Source organism: Lissotriton helveticus, chromosome 1_1, assembly GCF_964261635.1.
Source record: "Lissotriton helveticus chromosome 1_1, aLisHel1.1, whole genome shotgun sequence".
Classification (NCBI taxonomy): Eukaryota; Metazoa; Chordata; class Amphibia; order Caudata; family Salamandridae; genus Lissotriton; species Lissotriton helveticus.
Genome location: NC_136057.1, coordinates 600284245 through 600301154, shown reverse-complemented (window position 1 = coordinate 600301154; position 16910 = coordinate 600284245). Strand labels below are relative to the sequence as shown.

General features: G+C 45.5%; 1 protein-coding gene across 1 annotated transcript in view; it reads left to right on the top strand.

Annotated features, from left to right (window-relative positions):
- LMNTD1 (lamin tail domain containing 1) overlaps nucleotides 1-16910 on the top strand; it is a 1426354-nt gene that overhangs the window by 1196206 nt on the left and 213238 nt on the right. The window contains exons 11-12 of the mRNA XM_078647754.1: nucleotides 5533-5728; nucleotides 8110-8296. Of these exons, the coding sequence (XP_078503880.1) occupies nucleotides 5533-5728; nucleotides 8110-8296 (383 nt within the window). The remainder of the gene's footprint in view (nucleotides 1-5532; nucleotides 5729-8109; nucleotides 8297-16910) is intronic.

Below are 16910 nucleotides of genomic sequence, written 5' to 3'. Positions count from 1 at the left end.
GAGAAGGGAGAAGACGCCCCCGGTCTTGACGCCATGGCCCTGGACACAGGTCGGGGCCTGAGGCGAGTACCTCTCGGGGGATCCTTCTGGTGGGGGCGGTGGGGAAGTCTGTGGAGATAGGGCACTAGGGTGTGTTAATAGAAAGAAGAATCCCAACACCAACCTACCCTTATTACACATTGATCTTTGGTGAAGGTAGCACGAGCCCTGACAACTGAAAAGCAGACATTGATCCAACCATTTTTTTTTCTTTTCTTTCACCCTTCCTTACCCGAAGACCACAAGAGAAAAGACAAGTGAGAAAGACCCAGAAGACCCTGACAGTCTCGACTCAGACCTCGAGGAGAGGACTTATTGTTTTATTCTTATTATTTTTGTTTGTATTCAACCAACCTGGTCCACATCACCAAATTATGTGAAATAAAAAGCCAAATATACAATTTTTCCCCATTTTTGTGTTCCCTCATACCCACACGACCGCCCACGCGGCCACAATGTTTTTGGATTATCATTTTATTAGGAAACTGTGCCCCTCTTGCGGTAACAATCCCTTGTTGGGCCATTCCCTTAATTCATTGTGAAATTCAAGTTTGATCTGTTTAGCCTCTAGAGTGGTAACTTTCATATAGCATTCACTGTCATTCAGTTGCTGCATGACTTCTTGCATATATAGATGTTTGGGCCAGAGCACGATATTGACGCTTTTGTCAGTACTTCCTATTAGTTTGAATCCGCTCGAAGTTTCTTAATCAGTTTGTCATATGCCGCTCTATTCAGATTGTGTCTGTTCCCTTTTTGGTATGTAGCCCTTTGCAAGTTCTTGATTTCTTCAGTCAGTCTGTGAAAATATCTAAAGTGTCTCTCTGAAGATTTGGCATGAAAGTGGAGGTAGTTTTAAATGGACTATCAGCTTCATCCTCTACTAGTAAGTCCATGGGGGAAATAATATTCTCTTGTGTGACCATTTTAGATATGCCCTTGGTTTCATGTTCCGACTGTTTGAGTCCCAACAATAGTTTCATATCAAACGTTGTGAGATTAGAATTCCTTTAATCTGATTTTAGTTTTCTTCATTTAACCTGTGTGGCATAGTATTTTGCATTTCCTAACCTCCCTTTTGCGACCAGTCGCAATTAGGAAATGCTATGTACATGCGATTTCCAATTCGCAAGCAGGAAATCTCTCTTTGCGATTTGCTTTTTTGCAACAACGCTTATGCCTTTGTGCATTATGAAAAGCCACTTTGCATTTCTTAACGGTCCGAAATAGTGATTCGACAGTTAAGAAATGCAAAATCCTTTCGTATATATGGGCCTAAATGGCTAGGACAGGAAAATGTCAACTTTCAAGAGTGCCATTTAAAGAAAATTGTAATTCCAAATCTGTCTTTACCATAAAATTAAGTAAACCATATGTAATCCCATGGGAGGGGTAGGGCTTTCAATAATAAAATTAATTAATTTAGGAGTTTTTTACTATTCGGACTTGTAAAACTTAAAAGTACACATCCTACTTTTTAAATACATTGCACCCTCTACTGCAAGGCTGTTAAGGTCCGACGCTAGAGGTGACTTACATGTATTAAAAGGGAAAGTTTAGGCATGGTAAAAGGTTGATTTTGTCAGGTTGAAATGGCAGTCTAAAACCTCACACACACAGGGTGCAATGGCAGGCCTGAGACAGATTTGCAAGGCTACTTAAGTTAGCGACACAACAAGTGCTGCAGGCCCACGAGTAACATTTAATTTACAGGCCCTAGGTACATGCTGTACACCTTTACTACTTACTAATAAGTAAAGTAAGTCTGCCAATTTGCACCAGGCCAATGTTACCATGTTTTAAGGAGTGAGCACATGCACCTAAGTACTGGTTAGCAGTGGTAAAGTGCACATAGTCCTAAGGCCAACAAAAACGAGATAAGAAAAATATGGAGGAGTAAGGCAAAGAATTGGGGGAAAGACCACCCGTAGGCTTACATCTTTAACAGGTAGTACTAGTGGAGTACTACTTTACATACTCAAAAATATTTTTCAGAGCTAGTAGAGGACACAGGGTAGTAATGCTTCAGGAAGAGGGACCTATGATACTGAAGTCAAGAGGTTATTGTTATTGTTATTGTTATTGTTAAAAGCATTTTTACCGCGCACGTTCACCAAGCGGTTTCATGGCGCTCCTGACAAAGACGAAGAGCTTGGGCGGAGGTTTTACTCAAATGCTGACTGAAACAGGAGGGTTTTTAACCGCCTGCGAAAACAATCATAGCTGGGACAGTGACGAAGTGCAGTTGGGAGGGAGTTCCAAGTGATGGGGGCCATGACAGAGAAGCTCAGACCTCCATGCTTTTTCCGTCTGGTTTTGGGGACAACAAGTAGATTAAGTGATGCTGAGCGGAGATCTCTGTGGGGGATATAACGTGTCAGACAAGAGGAAATAAAGACAGGGGCTCGATCTGATAAGGCTTTGAAGATAGTGCATCCAAGCTTGAAGGTGCAGCGTTTGGTAACAGGGAGCCAATGGAGGCTGCGCAGAAGGGGAGTGACATGCTGATGTTTCGGCTGGAGGAAGATCAGGCGAGCTGCCTGATTCTGCACCAGTTGTAGCCTGTGTAGATGGTATGCTGGAATCCCGACATACAGAGTGTTAGCATAGTCGAGTCTGGAGGTGATAAGAACTAGTATGACAAGAATCAGGGCATCTCTGGTGAGGAACCTACTGATCTTACAGATCCTCCTTAGATGAAAAAAGCAGGATGAGGTGACTGCGTTGATTTGTGGCCTCATAGAGAGGTCACCAGAGATGACCACCCCCAGGCTCTTCACAGTGCTAACAGGACTAGGTGGCGCCCCCAGAGATGAAGGCCAGAAAGTGGAATTCCACGGATTAGTAGGACCCCCCACCAGTACAAGCTCTGCAATGCCAAGCATGGTAGACTGAAAGTCAAAGCGGGAGGAGGGAAGTGAATCAATGGGAAAAATTAACTGAAGATCGTCCGCATAGTTAAAAATAGTGACCGGGGTATTGCGGAGAGAAGCTAAAAGGGGCTGTAAATACAAGTTAAACAATAAAGGTGATAGCTCAGAGCCCTGAGGTACCCCGCAGGATAAAGACGAGTAGGGTGCAGAGAAAGTAGACAGATGCACCGCCTGAGTCCGGTGGTCCAGGAAGGATCTGAGCCAATCGGGGGCCACCCCCTGGATGCCGGCATTGTTGACACGGTCGATCAAAATTGTATGATCGACCGTGTCAAAGGCCGCCGACAGGTCCAAAAGGACAAGGGCCTGTGAGATGTTATTATCGGCACCCTTCCTAAGGGCGTCCATGACGGCCACGATGACCGCCTCGGTGGAGTGGAGGGGTCTGAAGCCAGCTTGTTGGGCATCCAGGAAGGAGGAATCCTCAATAAAGGTGCTCAGACAGCGGGTGACATATGTCTCCAAGATTTTTCCCAGGTAGGGAAATAGGTCGGTAATTACTTAAGGTAGTGGGATCGGCATTCGTTTTTTTAAGGATAGGTATTACAGCTGCCTGTTTAAAGGAGCGCGGGACCACCCCAGTGGCTAGAGAGTTATTGAGCAGAGCCAATGGGGGGTCGGGGCATGCCAGAAAGGCCTCCCTAAGAATCTGAGGGGGGCAGCAGTCATTAGGGGAACCTGAGCTAACTTTGTGGAGTAACGAAGAAAATTCTTTTGGAGAGATTGGAGGGAACTCCACAATTCGGCTAGGGTTCATAGAAGGAAGGGGGGAAGGAAAAGGGGATGAAGGGGAAGGGATGTTATTTTTGATGGTAGTAATTTTGTCCTCAAAGTAAGAGTTAAGGGAATCGCACAAAATTTGGGTCGGTTGGGGTTGAGGCGTAACCCTATCAGGCAAGGAAAGCTCGTTAACAATGGAGAAAATATCTTTTACTTTAGTATTGGAATCCAGTATTTTTTGGGAGAAGTAGGCTGTTTTAGCTGATAAGATGGATTTTTTGTAGGTGTTCAGAGATTCTGCATAAACAAGTCTTAGCTGGGGGTCATAATTGCGCCTCCAGCGGCGCTTTGCCTGCCGGAGAGCAAGTTTGTCCATCTTAAGCTGATCAGAAAACCACCGCTGAGCGTCATGAGGGCGCTTGGTTTTAATAGTTTTATAAGGGGCAACTTTGTCGCAGGCGGATAACAGCCATTCTTCGAGATGGACAGCCTGGTCAGCCACCGAGATCGAAGGTGTGGGAACGGAGGAGGCCAATAAGGCATGAAAATCAGTCATGTTGGCTTTCTTCCAATTACGAGCGGATAGATTATTGATAGGAGGGGGGGGACGGGATATAGAAAGATAAAGAAGGAAAGATATAAAGCAATGGTCAGACCAAGTACAGGGAAGTACGGAGGGAGGGGAGATATCAAGATTGGCCGTCCAGACTTGGTCTACAATGTGACCCTTGCAATGAGTAGGAGTATTGATGTGCTGGTGAAAATTCATACCTGCTAAAAGGTCAGTGAACTCCGCAGAAAGATGGCTTTCGCGGGCGTCAGATGGCCAATAGTTGAAATCTCCAATGATCATGAGATTGGCATGATTAATCGTGAGTTGGGAAATGAGCTCACCGAAAAGTTGGGAGAAGAGGGGCATGTAGTCAGGGGGCCTATAAACAAGGACACAAACAAAGGCAGACTTGGGTGAAGAGAATTTAAGAGTAAGACAGTCTATTTTGGGAATAGGGGTCATAGTCAGCTCTGTAAATTTATGCTCGGAACGAATGATGGCCGCCACCCCGCCACCGATCTTCCCAGCAGGGCGGTTAACTTGCATGATGTAGTAACCAACAGGGATTGCTGCAAGGATGTCAGGGGCTGAATCCTCGGTTAGCCACGTTTCGGCTAAGAGGAGAATATCAATGGCACTCTCGTGCAGTAATTGGAAAATTTCTAACTGATGGCTCACTAAGGAGCCAATAACAATAACAATAACAACAATAACAAGTCAAGAGGTGACGAAAAGAGTTGTATGAGGTACTGTCAATTGTTTGTTGTTGGCATGTTTTTTTGTGTGTTATGTGTACCTGGTCTCACTCTTTGTTGTTCAGTAGTACTGTGGAGTTTACTGTAATATTATAATGCATCTTTTGTTGTGTTGTCATTGTGTTGTCATTGGACATTGTTATCTTGCTTTTTTACGCTGTTAAGATATTTCGGACAAGCAGTGTTTTCTGATGAACTACAATATTTGATACTGTATTTGGCAGCACTTCAAAATCGACATTTCCCAACATTTTCCTTGAACAGTGTAAAACACTTTTCTGTACAAAGCTTACAAGAACTATTTCAAGCATAAATGTGTTAAATGTGTAGGCTGATCTGGTTTTTATGAATAAGTGTAAAGTAGATGTTTATACTAAAGTCTTCTACAATTTTCTAACCTCTTGTAATCAAGATATAGTAAATGTCACTCCACGTAATCATGGGTTTCACTCTTTATATTTGTTTTGCTATTTGAGTGATTACCACTTAGTGCTATATATGATGGTCTGTCTCTTTCTTTATACTTTTTCAGCAGCTGGTCAAAGTTCAACAGAGATACACCAGACAGATTCTCTGCCTGCCTTGGACACAAATGCTTTAGGGCAAGGGACAGATTACTTTAAGTCCTTGTTCAGTAATTTAAAAAAAGAAGTATCCGACCATCAATCCTTAAAGAAAAGAGACCTATCATCTTCAACAGAGCAAGTGTATAATGCAGCAACTTCGAGGTACCTCATATGTCTTTAGTCCCCATTTCAGCGATTTTCTGCTATTCTTGCTCATTATTGACGTTTTTTGAAAATTAATTTTTATTGTAGAGTATTTCTATGCTACTTTTCTACTGCTTGTCCCTCAAATAGTTTTCCAGTAGGGAAAGTGAATAGTTACTACTTCTATCCATGGGGTAGGATGTTGGTTGAAATGTCAGCATACTATTGTTGAATTGTGTGAGGGCTGTATAGTGTCCTCCAGACTTGGAGTGGCTAAATTTAATGCGTTTTCACACATGTGAGGTGAGTAAACGCAATGTGAGGATAGTCTGCAAGCTGCATATACAAACCAGTTCCTGCTATATTTTGAGAGTCACAACCTCATTGACAAGCTAACTTCACTCAAGCCAGCCTCACTCAATCATGTTTGGAAGATACAAATCCCTCATCATTTATGAATGTCCTGACTAGATAATCTCTCTCACCCCTTCTAATCAACTGCAACACATTCATCATTGAAGGCATCTTTCTAGAAGCCCTCAAGATTGACCAGATCCTCCCACACCTAAAGAAATACAACCTAGCCGCTGATGACCTCACCAACTACCAGCCCATCACCCATCTTTCTTTCATCGGCAATATGAATGAAAACTCAGTTTACCCACAATTGCAAAAATACAATAAACTTAACCATGCCCATCACGACCAACTACCAATCAAGCTTCAGATCATGTTACAGCAGTGAAATAGCCATCCTACAAATGGTAGGCCTCTCCTTCCTGATCACAGATAATGGTGACCCTGCCTTCTATTTATTATGTACCAATAGAGTTCTATCATGTCAGGATTTCATCATTTTGTCATCATCAAAATCTACATGGAGTTCTTCTGTACTGTAATCCCTGACAACAGTATTCAAATTCACTAACCATACTGCAACACACAACTTTACATGAAAGTCTACTTTGCTTTCGACATTCAGTGACTTAAGCCACCACCTCATGCAGACCTGGATGTCTAGCACCTACCTCAAACTCAACCCCACCAAGACCTAATTCCACTTATATACCAACAACAGCGGACAAAAACTAGTCCAAGCATGTCTAAAGGGCTTTATTCCTCAAGGAACCCAGCTCTAAATAACTTAGATTCAACCTCGTCATCGACCTCACTCTCAAAGAACACATCATTAAGAAGACCAAGATAGAATGGTACCAGGTCTTCCTTCTCAAGACAGTTAAACCATTCATCACACACATCATGTGTGTGACTTCACAATTGCCGTCAAAGCCCTCATACTCTCACTTCTGGATGGAGGCTCTGCTCCATGGCTTCCAAGGCACAACACTGACCACCTGGATGAAATCCCCCAGGCCAAATGATGTCTCATTAAGGGCCTGAAGAAATTCAGCCACCTCCTCTCTACCGTAATGGGACCCCACTTACTCACGTACCTAAAGAACATCTGCATAATCTATCATCACCATTATAAATTCGTCCTTACCTATCTGGCCAACAAGTCCACAATTTGTGGTGGCACCTTACACACCCTCATGCAAGAACACCATCAGACTAAAACCAAGAAATGTAATAATGTAAAAAACACCTTTTACATCTATTGGCCCATGATCTGGAACAACATCCATGTAACAATTAGGTCCACTTGACCACCAGGAAAGAGCAAAAGATCTACCACTTCAAAGTACACTACGTTTGATGCCTTGGAAAGTCCACTTCCCTTTACTGAACTCAGCAGACCTTCTCCCTATCTACATATAAACAATCTTGGTTTGTACCTTTTGCATTTATCCTTGTACAGTGCTCTTGTGCCTCCCACTAGGTTGTATAAATACCCATACATACCCACATATATACATACATATTTGAGCCCTGATTTCGGGAAACCTAGGTCTTTGTCACTTTTCTGCATTCTTGATTTTTCTATAAATTGAATGCTGTTGTGGGCCGGTGCCTGTGCACATTACCCCTGCTGTTAAAGGTGGTTCTTCCTCTGTCCTTTTAAATTGGTTAAGTTACATGTGTACACTTTCATATCAAAACTGTCTCCTACTAAGCACTGGCCAAGAGAAGTCCAATTCTTTTACTCTCTTATCAGACCTACTCACTCGTATACTTTCCCAAAATAACATCAATCAATCAATTATATTTTCTGGTCGTATTTACTAAATAAAAATGTTAAATCCACAGGATGATTTGTAAGATCTGGTAACTGATTATAGAAGGCTGTACATCAGAAATATTTAGCTATACAAATAGGCAGACTAAGTATGCTGTTACAGTTGTTGGAAGAATCTTGAACTTGGATACAATGAGGTGGATGAATTAAAAATAGAATGGTATTCCCATAAGCAGAACACATTTTTTCTTTGTCTTTTCAGTGATACTGGTAACATAAAAATAGCTGAGGTCCACACGGAAGGTCATTTTGTGAGGCTTTTTAATTGCTCGCTTGACAGAGAAGAAGATATTGGTGGTTATCTTCTCCAGCAGAATGTTCGTGGCTACCCGGTGTCTTCATACAGATTTCCACCAAAGATCAGAGTGAAAGCCAACACTGCGATCATGGTAAGTAGAGTAAATCCACAGCACATACTCTTATGGTGCAGCTGTGATTTTCAGTTTAACACTCAAATTTCATCAATTGTTTTGTCTGTCTACAGTAAAAAAAAAAAGGAGACCATTGGACCTCAACGTACTACGTAGATGGAATAGTCTACCTTTCTTCTTCATTTTACCTATACCTACACAAAAGATAACTGGAGTCACAGGATACAGCAGACAAAGATGAATTTTAGGAAGGTGTATAAAAACAGGGAAACTCATTAACCCTTTCAAATGGGAAATGTGGGGGCAGAGGGATGAACTGACACCTTCATTGAGGACTCTTCTAATTAATAGGGTAATGTGCCATGCTAAATAGTGCCCTTCCTGCTGTCAAGTCTGGGTCTTCTCAGACTCCTTCCACATGTTCAATGTGGCTTCGTGCCATCAGCCTCTCAAGATGACTATATGATACCCATAACAAGAATTATATCTTATACAAAGGGCCTGATTACAATCTTTGCGGATGGGATTCTCCATCACAAACATGACGGATATCCCTTCCAGCGTCCCTTCCGGCGTATTACAAATTCCATAGGATATAAAGGAAATGTAATTTGGTGGACGGACTATCCGTCATGTGTGTGATAGAGTAACCCTGTCCACCAAGATCGTAATCAGGACCTAACTGTCTGTAAAAAAAAAAAGTTTTCAAAAAAACGTGTTTGTTTCTTTCTAATGAGGTTTTTATAGGCGCAAAGATCAATGATCGTAACAAGATTGTCATGTTCTTTTCTTTATTTATATGGCACATTAATGTAAAAGACTGAGTTAGCCATAAATTAGAATATGTAATTATGACAAATGATGCAATAAATAAAAAAATCAAAGTACAATATATAACACTAATCATAAAATCTTACCTAAATGAGTTAAAACATTAGGCTAAGAATGCAAGTATGACCTCGAGTACATAGCAACCATAGTTGTACAGAGCAATCCTACTTCCAGTACTCGATTTGATCTGTGGGAACAAATGGACACATAAGCCATAAATTGCATCTTTCGAAGTGTGAGTGTAAGTTTAATCAGCATAATAAGAAATATACATTTTAAATCACTTTATCTACAATTGCTTGTCCTCTATTCAATTGCGTATATCTTTTCCAGTCTTCATATGTTTACCAATATTACTAAGATGCTTTTATCTTTACTTCTGATCAGATCAAATATTTGCTACTTCTGTAAACTTAATTTCTAATTGGGAAGTCTTACAACATAAGACATCTTTAACATTAAATACTTCAAAAAGTTAAAGCTCTTGAATGGGGGAAACTCTCCATTGTATGTGAGAAGATGGAGCGAAAGTGAGTTTCAGACAATATTATAAATTGACAAAACCGTATAGGAACAGGAACAGTGCTTCCATTTAGTTGTATCAAACCTAAATTGGATATAGAGCTAATATAGTTCAGGGAGATTAGCTATTAGCAATTCACAGAGTCATATATTTTTTCTATGGAGAGGCTACGGTGTGTACCTGTAATGGTCATTATATCAAAAGGTAGTTTTTTAATATTTAGCTATGACTTTCAAGAAGATTCAGTTCATTTATGCACAATGGCTTTCACACAAATTCTAAAGCCCATTTGCCGTATATCTGCTATCACTGCATTTACAACAGTGCTTCCATGGAGCTTCTTGTTCTTAAAATATTCTTTAAAGAGGAGGAGGAGCTTGGCGGGCATCCGTGATGGCCGCGTGAGCACAGCGCTCTCCGGACCCCCGCCACTCCCGGCATGATATCCTGAACATATCCTGATTCTTCACGAGGATTTATGTAGAGGACGCTGGGCTGATCTTCCTGTGCTTTTTGGAATTTGATTTGGACCCGGGGCGCCGAAGATACGGCGATTCGAACTTTTGGGGTCCACCCTTGAGGTACGCCCGGGACTGGGTGAGGCTCTCTGGCCGTCTCGGAGTTGAACAACAACGGCAGGGGGATTGGACTTGTGGGTCCCCCTCTTAAGTTTCGGTTTCGATTCTGCCTCAGACTGAGACTTCTGGCAGGGGAGTCAGGCCTGGGCTGGGTCCGGCACGCGGTACCGCTGTCGGGCCGTTGGCTGGCTTACTCTCCCTTCAGGCTGGTCCTCTCCTAGTGGTACCTTTGCAGCGGCCTTTTGGTCCCGACGCCCTACTTTCCTGCGGCCATTACCATCGGGTCGAGTGAGTCTCCTGGTGGCACGATTTCCGGCATGGCGGGCAGAGGGGACCGAGAGACACGAAAGACCAAGACGCCCCTGCGTGGGGGCCCGGTCCAGTCTAACATTATGGACCGCTACACCCATGCGAAGGGGTCCCCCGGAGCCGCCCTGCCTGGCCCAAGTGCGGTTGACCACGTCGTGGACGCATCAACGGAACCGTCCTTGCAGGACATCATGGGCGCCATTTCTGGCATGAAGGAAACGATAGGTCAACAATATGAAGCTTTGGCCCACAAAATCGACACCGTGGCCATTGATGTGAACTTGATTCGGGCCGACCTATCTAAAACCAATGAGAAGGTGAAGTCATTGGATCTCAAGTCATCCAGCCTCACGGCAGACGTCTCGGAGATACAGACAGAGATTGGCAATCTCCGTAGGGTGAACGATTTCATGACCCGGCGCTTGGAGGACTTTGAGAACAGGGCACGTCGCTGTAATGTGCGTTTGGTTGGCGTTCCGGAGAATCCTGAACCGCACTCTGTTGATCTCCTGGTTGAGGACCTGATCCAGAACTACCTCTCTCCGTCTGGGCTGAGTGAGTTCTTCGCAGTGGAGCGTGCCCATCGTGTTCCGGGAGGCCAGGGTAAGCCTGGCGCCCCGCCGAGGCCTATTGTTGCGAAACTCTTCCACTATAGGGATCGGGACGCTATCCTGCAGGCATCACGTGTGAAGGGCCCGGTGGCCTTTGAGAATGCCACGGTGAACTTTTATCCGGACTTTTCTCAACAGGTGCAGAAACAGCGTATGGGCTTCCGTGGAGTCAAGAAACGTCTCCGGGACATGGGACTGCGCTACGCTATGCTTTTTCCGACCAGGCTGCGAGTTGAATACAATGAACGAACCTTTTTCTTTGATCGGCCTGATTCTGTGAATGACTGGCTGGACTCCCTGCCGGACCGACCTCCTGCGGCTGAGTCCGTCGCCCGCCCGGGTGGCGCTGAGGGTGGTGAAGAGAGCTGAACTGTTTGTTTATGCCCGGGTCCTTGTGTAAAGTAACTTCTTCTGGGATTCTATGCCTCAGTGCCTCTGCTGTCTGAGTGTTTTCTTTGTTATTTTTCTTGTTGGGGTGGCGGGTGGGTCAGAGCCTTTCCTCCTCCGGGGTCTTTTTGTAGAATGGGGGTTCTTGGGCGACAGGCACACTGCATGTTGGGGTGGCTTTTTAGCTTCTTGAAGGGGTGCAGGGTGGGGGGTGTTTCTTCGATTGTTGGGGGGTGGGTGGATGGGAAGTTTGATGTTTGTGTGTTGTGTTCTCAAGGCGATTCTATCTTGCTAATGATGTTTTTGAAGTCACGCTCATTGGAGGGGGGTTGCAGAGTTGCTGTAAGGGATGGGGGTAGCGGGTTGAGGTTTATTTCGTGGAATGTTAATGGTCTGGGGGATCGTATTAAGCGGGGTGTGGTGTTGCGATGTATACGACGTTTGTCTCCAGATATTGTTTTTCTACAAGAGACTCATTTGGTAGGCAATACATGTCGTGCAATGAATAGGTGGGGCTATCGCCTCGCCGCACATTCGGGGTTTACCACGGGTTCCCGGGGGGTGGGTATCCTTGTTCGGGCTTCCCTCCCCCTAGCTATTGATGATGTGATCCTTGATGATCGGGGGCGTTACGCCGTCCTCGTGGGTCGCTATGAAGGTCGAACCCTTTCCTTGTTTGCCGTTTATGTGCCCCCCGGTCTGCAGACCTCTACCTTTTCTGATTTGGGCCGTGTGTTGTTGAACCTCCCTGATAGTACTCTCTTCATAGCAGGTGACTTTAATTCTGTGCTCTCCGGTCTACATGATCGTCACCCCCCTAGGGACACCCCTTTGGCCCAACAGTGGCTGGGTGGGTTTCTGGATACGTTCGGCTTGGTGGATTGCTGGAGACTTATGCATCCTACTCAGCTTCAATACACTTTCCACTCTGGGGCCCATGGGAGTCTGTCTAGACTGGATTATTTCCTGATGCCTGCGGCGCAGTCGCCAGCGGTTTGTGAGATTAGGCACCTCCCCCGGGGCATCTCTGATCATTCCCCGCTCTGGCTTTGTTTTGAGGTGGGGGTGGAGGCGGCGGGCCGGGTGGCTCCTATCAACCCATGGTACCTCACCTCCCCCGAGACCCGCACTCTCTTGATTAAGTCTTTGGACAATTATTTCTTAGACAACGAGGGTTCCGTCTCCTCTGCTGTATCCTTGTGGGAGGCCTTTAAGACTGTGATTCGCGGGCAGGCCCTTTCCCTTATTGCTGAATCCAAAAGGGCGAGGAATCGGGAGGTGGTAGACCTTGAGAGGGAGATTGCTGAGATGGAGGCTGACCTAGAATCGAACGTTACATCTGCTAAGCTCCACGCCCTGGGTCTGAAACAATTTGCATATAAGTCTTTGGTCACAGATGCGGCTAAACTGATGTTTCGGGAGCAACAGGGTCGTTTGTATGATGTGGGGGACAAAGCGGGTAAATTACTGGCATGGTTGGATAAGATGGAGAGGGCGAATCGTGTGGTACCTGTGATTCAGACTACGAGTGGCGTGGGAGTGACAGACCCGGTTGGAATAGTTGAATGTTTCGCGGATTATTTTCGTGCGGTTTATACCCCTGTGTCTGAACGGGATGTTGATGACTCTCGCCTTTTGTTGCGTGATATAGCTCTGCCCAGTGTTTCCGATTTAGACCGAGTCTCTTTGGAGTCCCCTTTTACTACGGACGAGATAGCGACGGCCATTCGCTCACTCCGTTCGGGCAAAGCTTTGGGCCCGAATGGATTGCCAATTGAATTGTACAAGCTACGTCCTGACAGGGTGGCGCCCTATCTTCATACCATGTTTTTGGAATCCCGCGAACGGGGTATTCTCCCATATGATCAGTGTTTGGCTACGATAGTTGTTATTCCCAAGGAAGGTAAGCCTCGGGACCTTTGTTCGTCTTACAGGCCCATTTCCCTGTTGAATGTTGAACCCAAGGTCCTGGCTAAGCTCCTGGCAACCCGCCTCTCGACGGTCATTAGTGGCTTGGTTCATCCGGATCAATCCGGATTTATCCCACATCGCAACACGGCTCTTAACCTACGCCGTCTCCACGGAGCTGTTGCGAGGGCGGGGCTTCTGACGGAGCCGGCCATTTTGGCTTCGCTGGACGCCTCGATGGCCTTTGACACGGTAGAGTGGCCCTATCTTTGGGCAGCTCTTGAGAAATTCGGTTTTGGACCTGAGTTTATTGGTTGGGTGAAGTTGTTATACGCCGAACCCTTGGCACAGGTAGTGGTAAACGGTCGAGTTTCTGTACCCTTCTGTCTTGGTAGGGGGACCCGTCAGGGGTGCCCCCTGTCTCCGTTGCTTTTCGCGCTTGCTCTGGAACCGTTGGCTGCGTGGCTTCGATGGGAGCCCTCACTCAAAGGGATCCGTTGGTCACCGGATTTTGAAGACCGCGTCTCGCTTTACGCGGATGACATCCTTCTGTATCTTACTTCCCCGCGTAAATCTTTAAATGTCTTATTCGACGTTCTTACTTCGTTTGGTGCTAACTCGGGTTTGGTTATTAATTGGGCTAAGTCCTGTGTATATGTTCTTTCGGGTGTTTTGCCCCCATTGCCGGACAGGTTTCCTATCCAGGTTGTCCAATCTGGCTTCAAGTATTTGGGGATTTTTATTACGCTGGACTCCTCACTCCGGTTCGAGCGTAACCTCCTCCCCCGCTTCTTAGACTGTGACTGGATGTGGCCCGTTGGCGTAAGCTACCCCTGTCTCCTCTGGGCAGGGCTGCCCTTTTTAAAATGATGTATTTGCCGCGATTCCTATATGCGCTTCAAAATTCTTATGACGACATTCCCGCTACCTATTTCCGGGAGATCGAGAGTCTCCAAAGGCAACTGATCTGGGACGGGCGTCCACGTATCGCCCTTGCGAAACTTACTATCCCTTGGTATGACGGGGGCATGGCGCTCCCCGATATCAAGAGATATTATTGGGCTACCCAGCTGTCTGCCATTAACCACGCAATGTATTCCCCGGGTCGAGATCCGGCCTTTGAGATGGATAGACTCCAGCTGCCGGGAGGGGATTTTAATAGAGCGCTTTATTCCAGATCGGCCGGGCGCCATCTTGTGGGCCCGTCCAGGATCGCAGTCAATGTGTGGCGCGCCGCGAATGTGAGTTTGGGGTGGGAGAACCGACTGACAATGGCGACCCCGCTTTATGCTTCTGAACGTTTGGGGTGTCTCTGGTCTACTAAGGGCTTTGACCGCTGGGATATGATTGGGATATGTAAAGTGGGTGACGTCTGTGTGCAGGGTAGAGTGAAGTCTTTTCAGGCCCTTAAGGCAGAATATGACTTGAGTGATAGAGAGTTTTTTCGGTATTTGCAGGTCCGGCATGCCCTGGCCTCGGTTCTGACTCCTGACGTGACCCTGCCCGAGTCCTCTCCCCTTGAGGATCGTATACTGGATGGGCACCTGCCCGATAGCACTATCTCCCTTATCTACAAGAAACTGATTAATAATCGCGCTGACTTATTGGTCCGACTTAGGGAGGTTTGGGTCGGTGACGGATTGGACTTGGATGACGAGGATTGGCAGTCGGCACTCTCTTCTCCGAAAGAGGTCGCCATCCCCGCCCGTCTCCGTTTGGTTCAACTTAAGATCCTCCACCGGGTGTATGTAACTGGTCCGCGTTTGGTTGTGATGGGTTTTTCCCCGGATGGTTTATGCAAGCGTGGTTGTGGGATGATTGCTACATTTCTGCATATTCTTTGGGAGTGCCCGGTGGTAGCAGCCTATTGGATTGATGTGCTTGCGGTGATGACTGTTGTGACTAGTATTACCCTGCGGCCTGAGGCCCGACGATGCCTCTTGAACGTGTGGGAACCCACCGACTATTCTGTGACCCAGACCAGATGGGCGACCTTGGGATACATGGTTGCGAAGCGGGACATTGCGCAACTTTGGGGCGCATCCAGACCTCCCGAAGTTTCGGTGTGAGAGGATAACATGGACTGGTCCATATTTCGAGAGAAGACCGTCTATGTGGCTAGGGGCAGACCCAGGGCGTGGACGAAGATTTGGGGTCAGTGGAATGCATATCGTGGAGATATTTGTGCCCCTCCCTTGGTTGACACTCCCGATGTTACCCTGTCCCCCTAGGCTGACGTTCCCGAAAATTTTTCATATGGGTTTAGGATTTTCCTGCCCTCCCCGCTGGCCCCCCCCCTCGGCCATGGCGAGTTTCATTGCTTTGCTTTTGTCTTCCTGATTAGTTGCTTTCCCCTCCACCTTCTGGGCTGACTTGATTACTGTGCATTCGCCTTGTTCAGAGTTTGTTGTTTTTATGTTTCATATAAAAATTGTTATGTCCTGTCCTAAGCTTCGAGCAATAATTGGTACATTCTTAGTGCCCGGTCACGGGAATGATCGTTCGTTACTTATGTTGTGCGTTGCTATTAGCGGCCAGCCCGTGTGGTTGTAGGCCCATCTCTGTAACTCTTATTTTATTGCTCAATAAAAGGTTTTTTATAAAAAAAAAAAAAAAAAAAATATTCTTTAAAAACATAGAGCCTTAGAGAGGGATACATGTACCCGTATGGGATGGGTCAGGCGGATAGTGTTCATATGTTTTTCACATGTCCAGAGCTGGAACAACTGATGCAGGCTTTATTGACGGAGTTTACAGGGGCACAGATTGTGATTACACCAACAGTTATGCTCTTGGGAGTCTTGGAAGACAGTATGTTCACGCAAGAAATGTATGCATTTAGGTATCTAATATATATCGCTGTGGTGGTGGCTAGATTGTGCATAGCATCACTGTGGTGTCAGAAAGAACCCCCCCATTTTTGAAATGTGGAGAGGAAGACTATATGCTATATGTAAGCTGGAAACCAATATATATGCTATTCAGGGGCTACAGAAACGGAGATTGGGTATCAAGATCTGGGCGCCCTCACTGAGCATTTAACATCATTAATGGCTTAAAGATGTTCTCTGGGATGTTGGTGCTGTGGTAGCACTAATATATCTCTGTCCTTTATGAAGTAATGTTTGTATGCTCAATATAGATAGGAGAAGTATCCTATCTTTATGTTAATTTGATATTATATATGTATGGACTGTGTAATATGCTTTATGTCTTATCCTCTTGTTTTTCTGTTTTCTGCCTCTGTATTTATGTACCTGTGTTATTGGCTTAGTAAAGAAAAACAACCAAAAAAAACAGAGCCTGTTTTAGAATTTTCAGACAGAGTACTTTGTCCACCAAATTGATGGTCCACCTACCCTATCGAGAGTTCGACGCACCATCATGTTTCTGACGGCAGTGCCCCCACAGGCTCCCTAAATTGACAGCCTAAGAGAGTTGGGGCTGTCAGTGGGGTTACTTCATATCATCTGCCCTATTTAGAG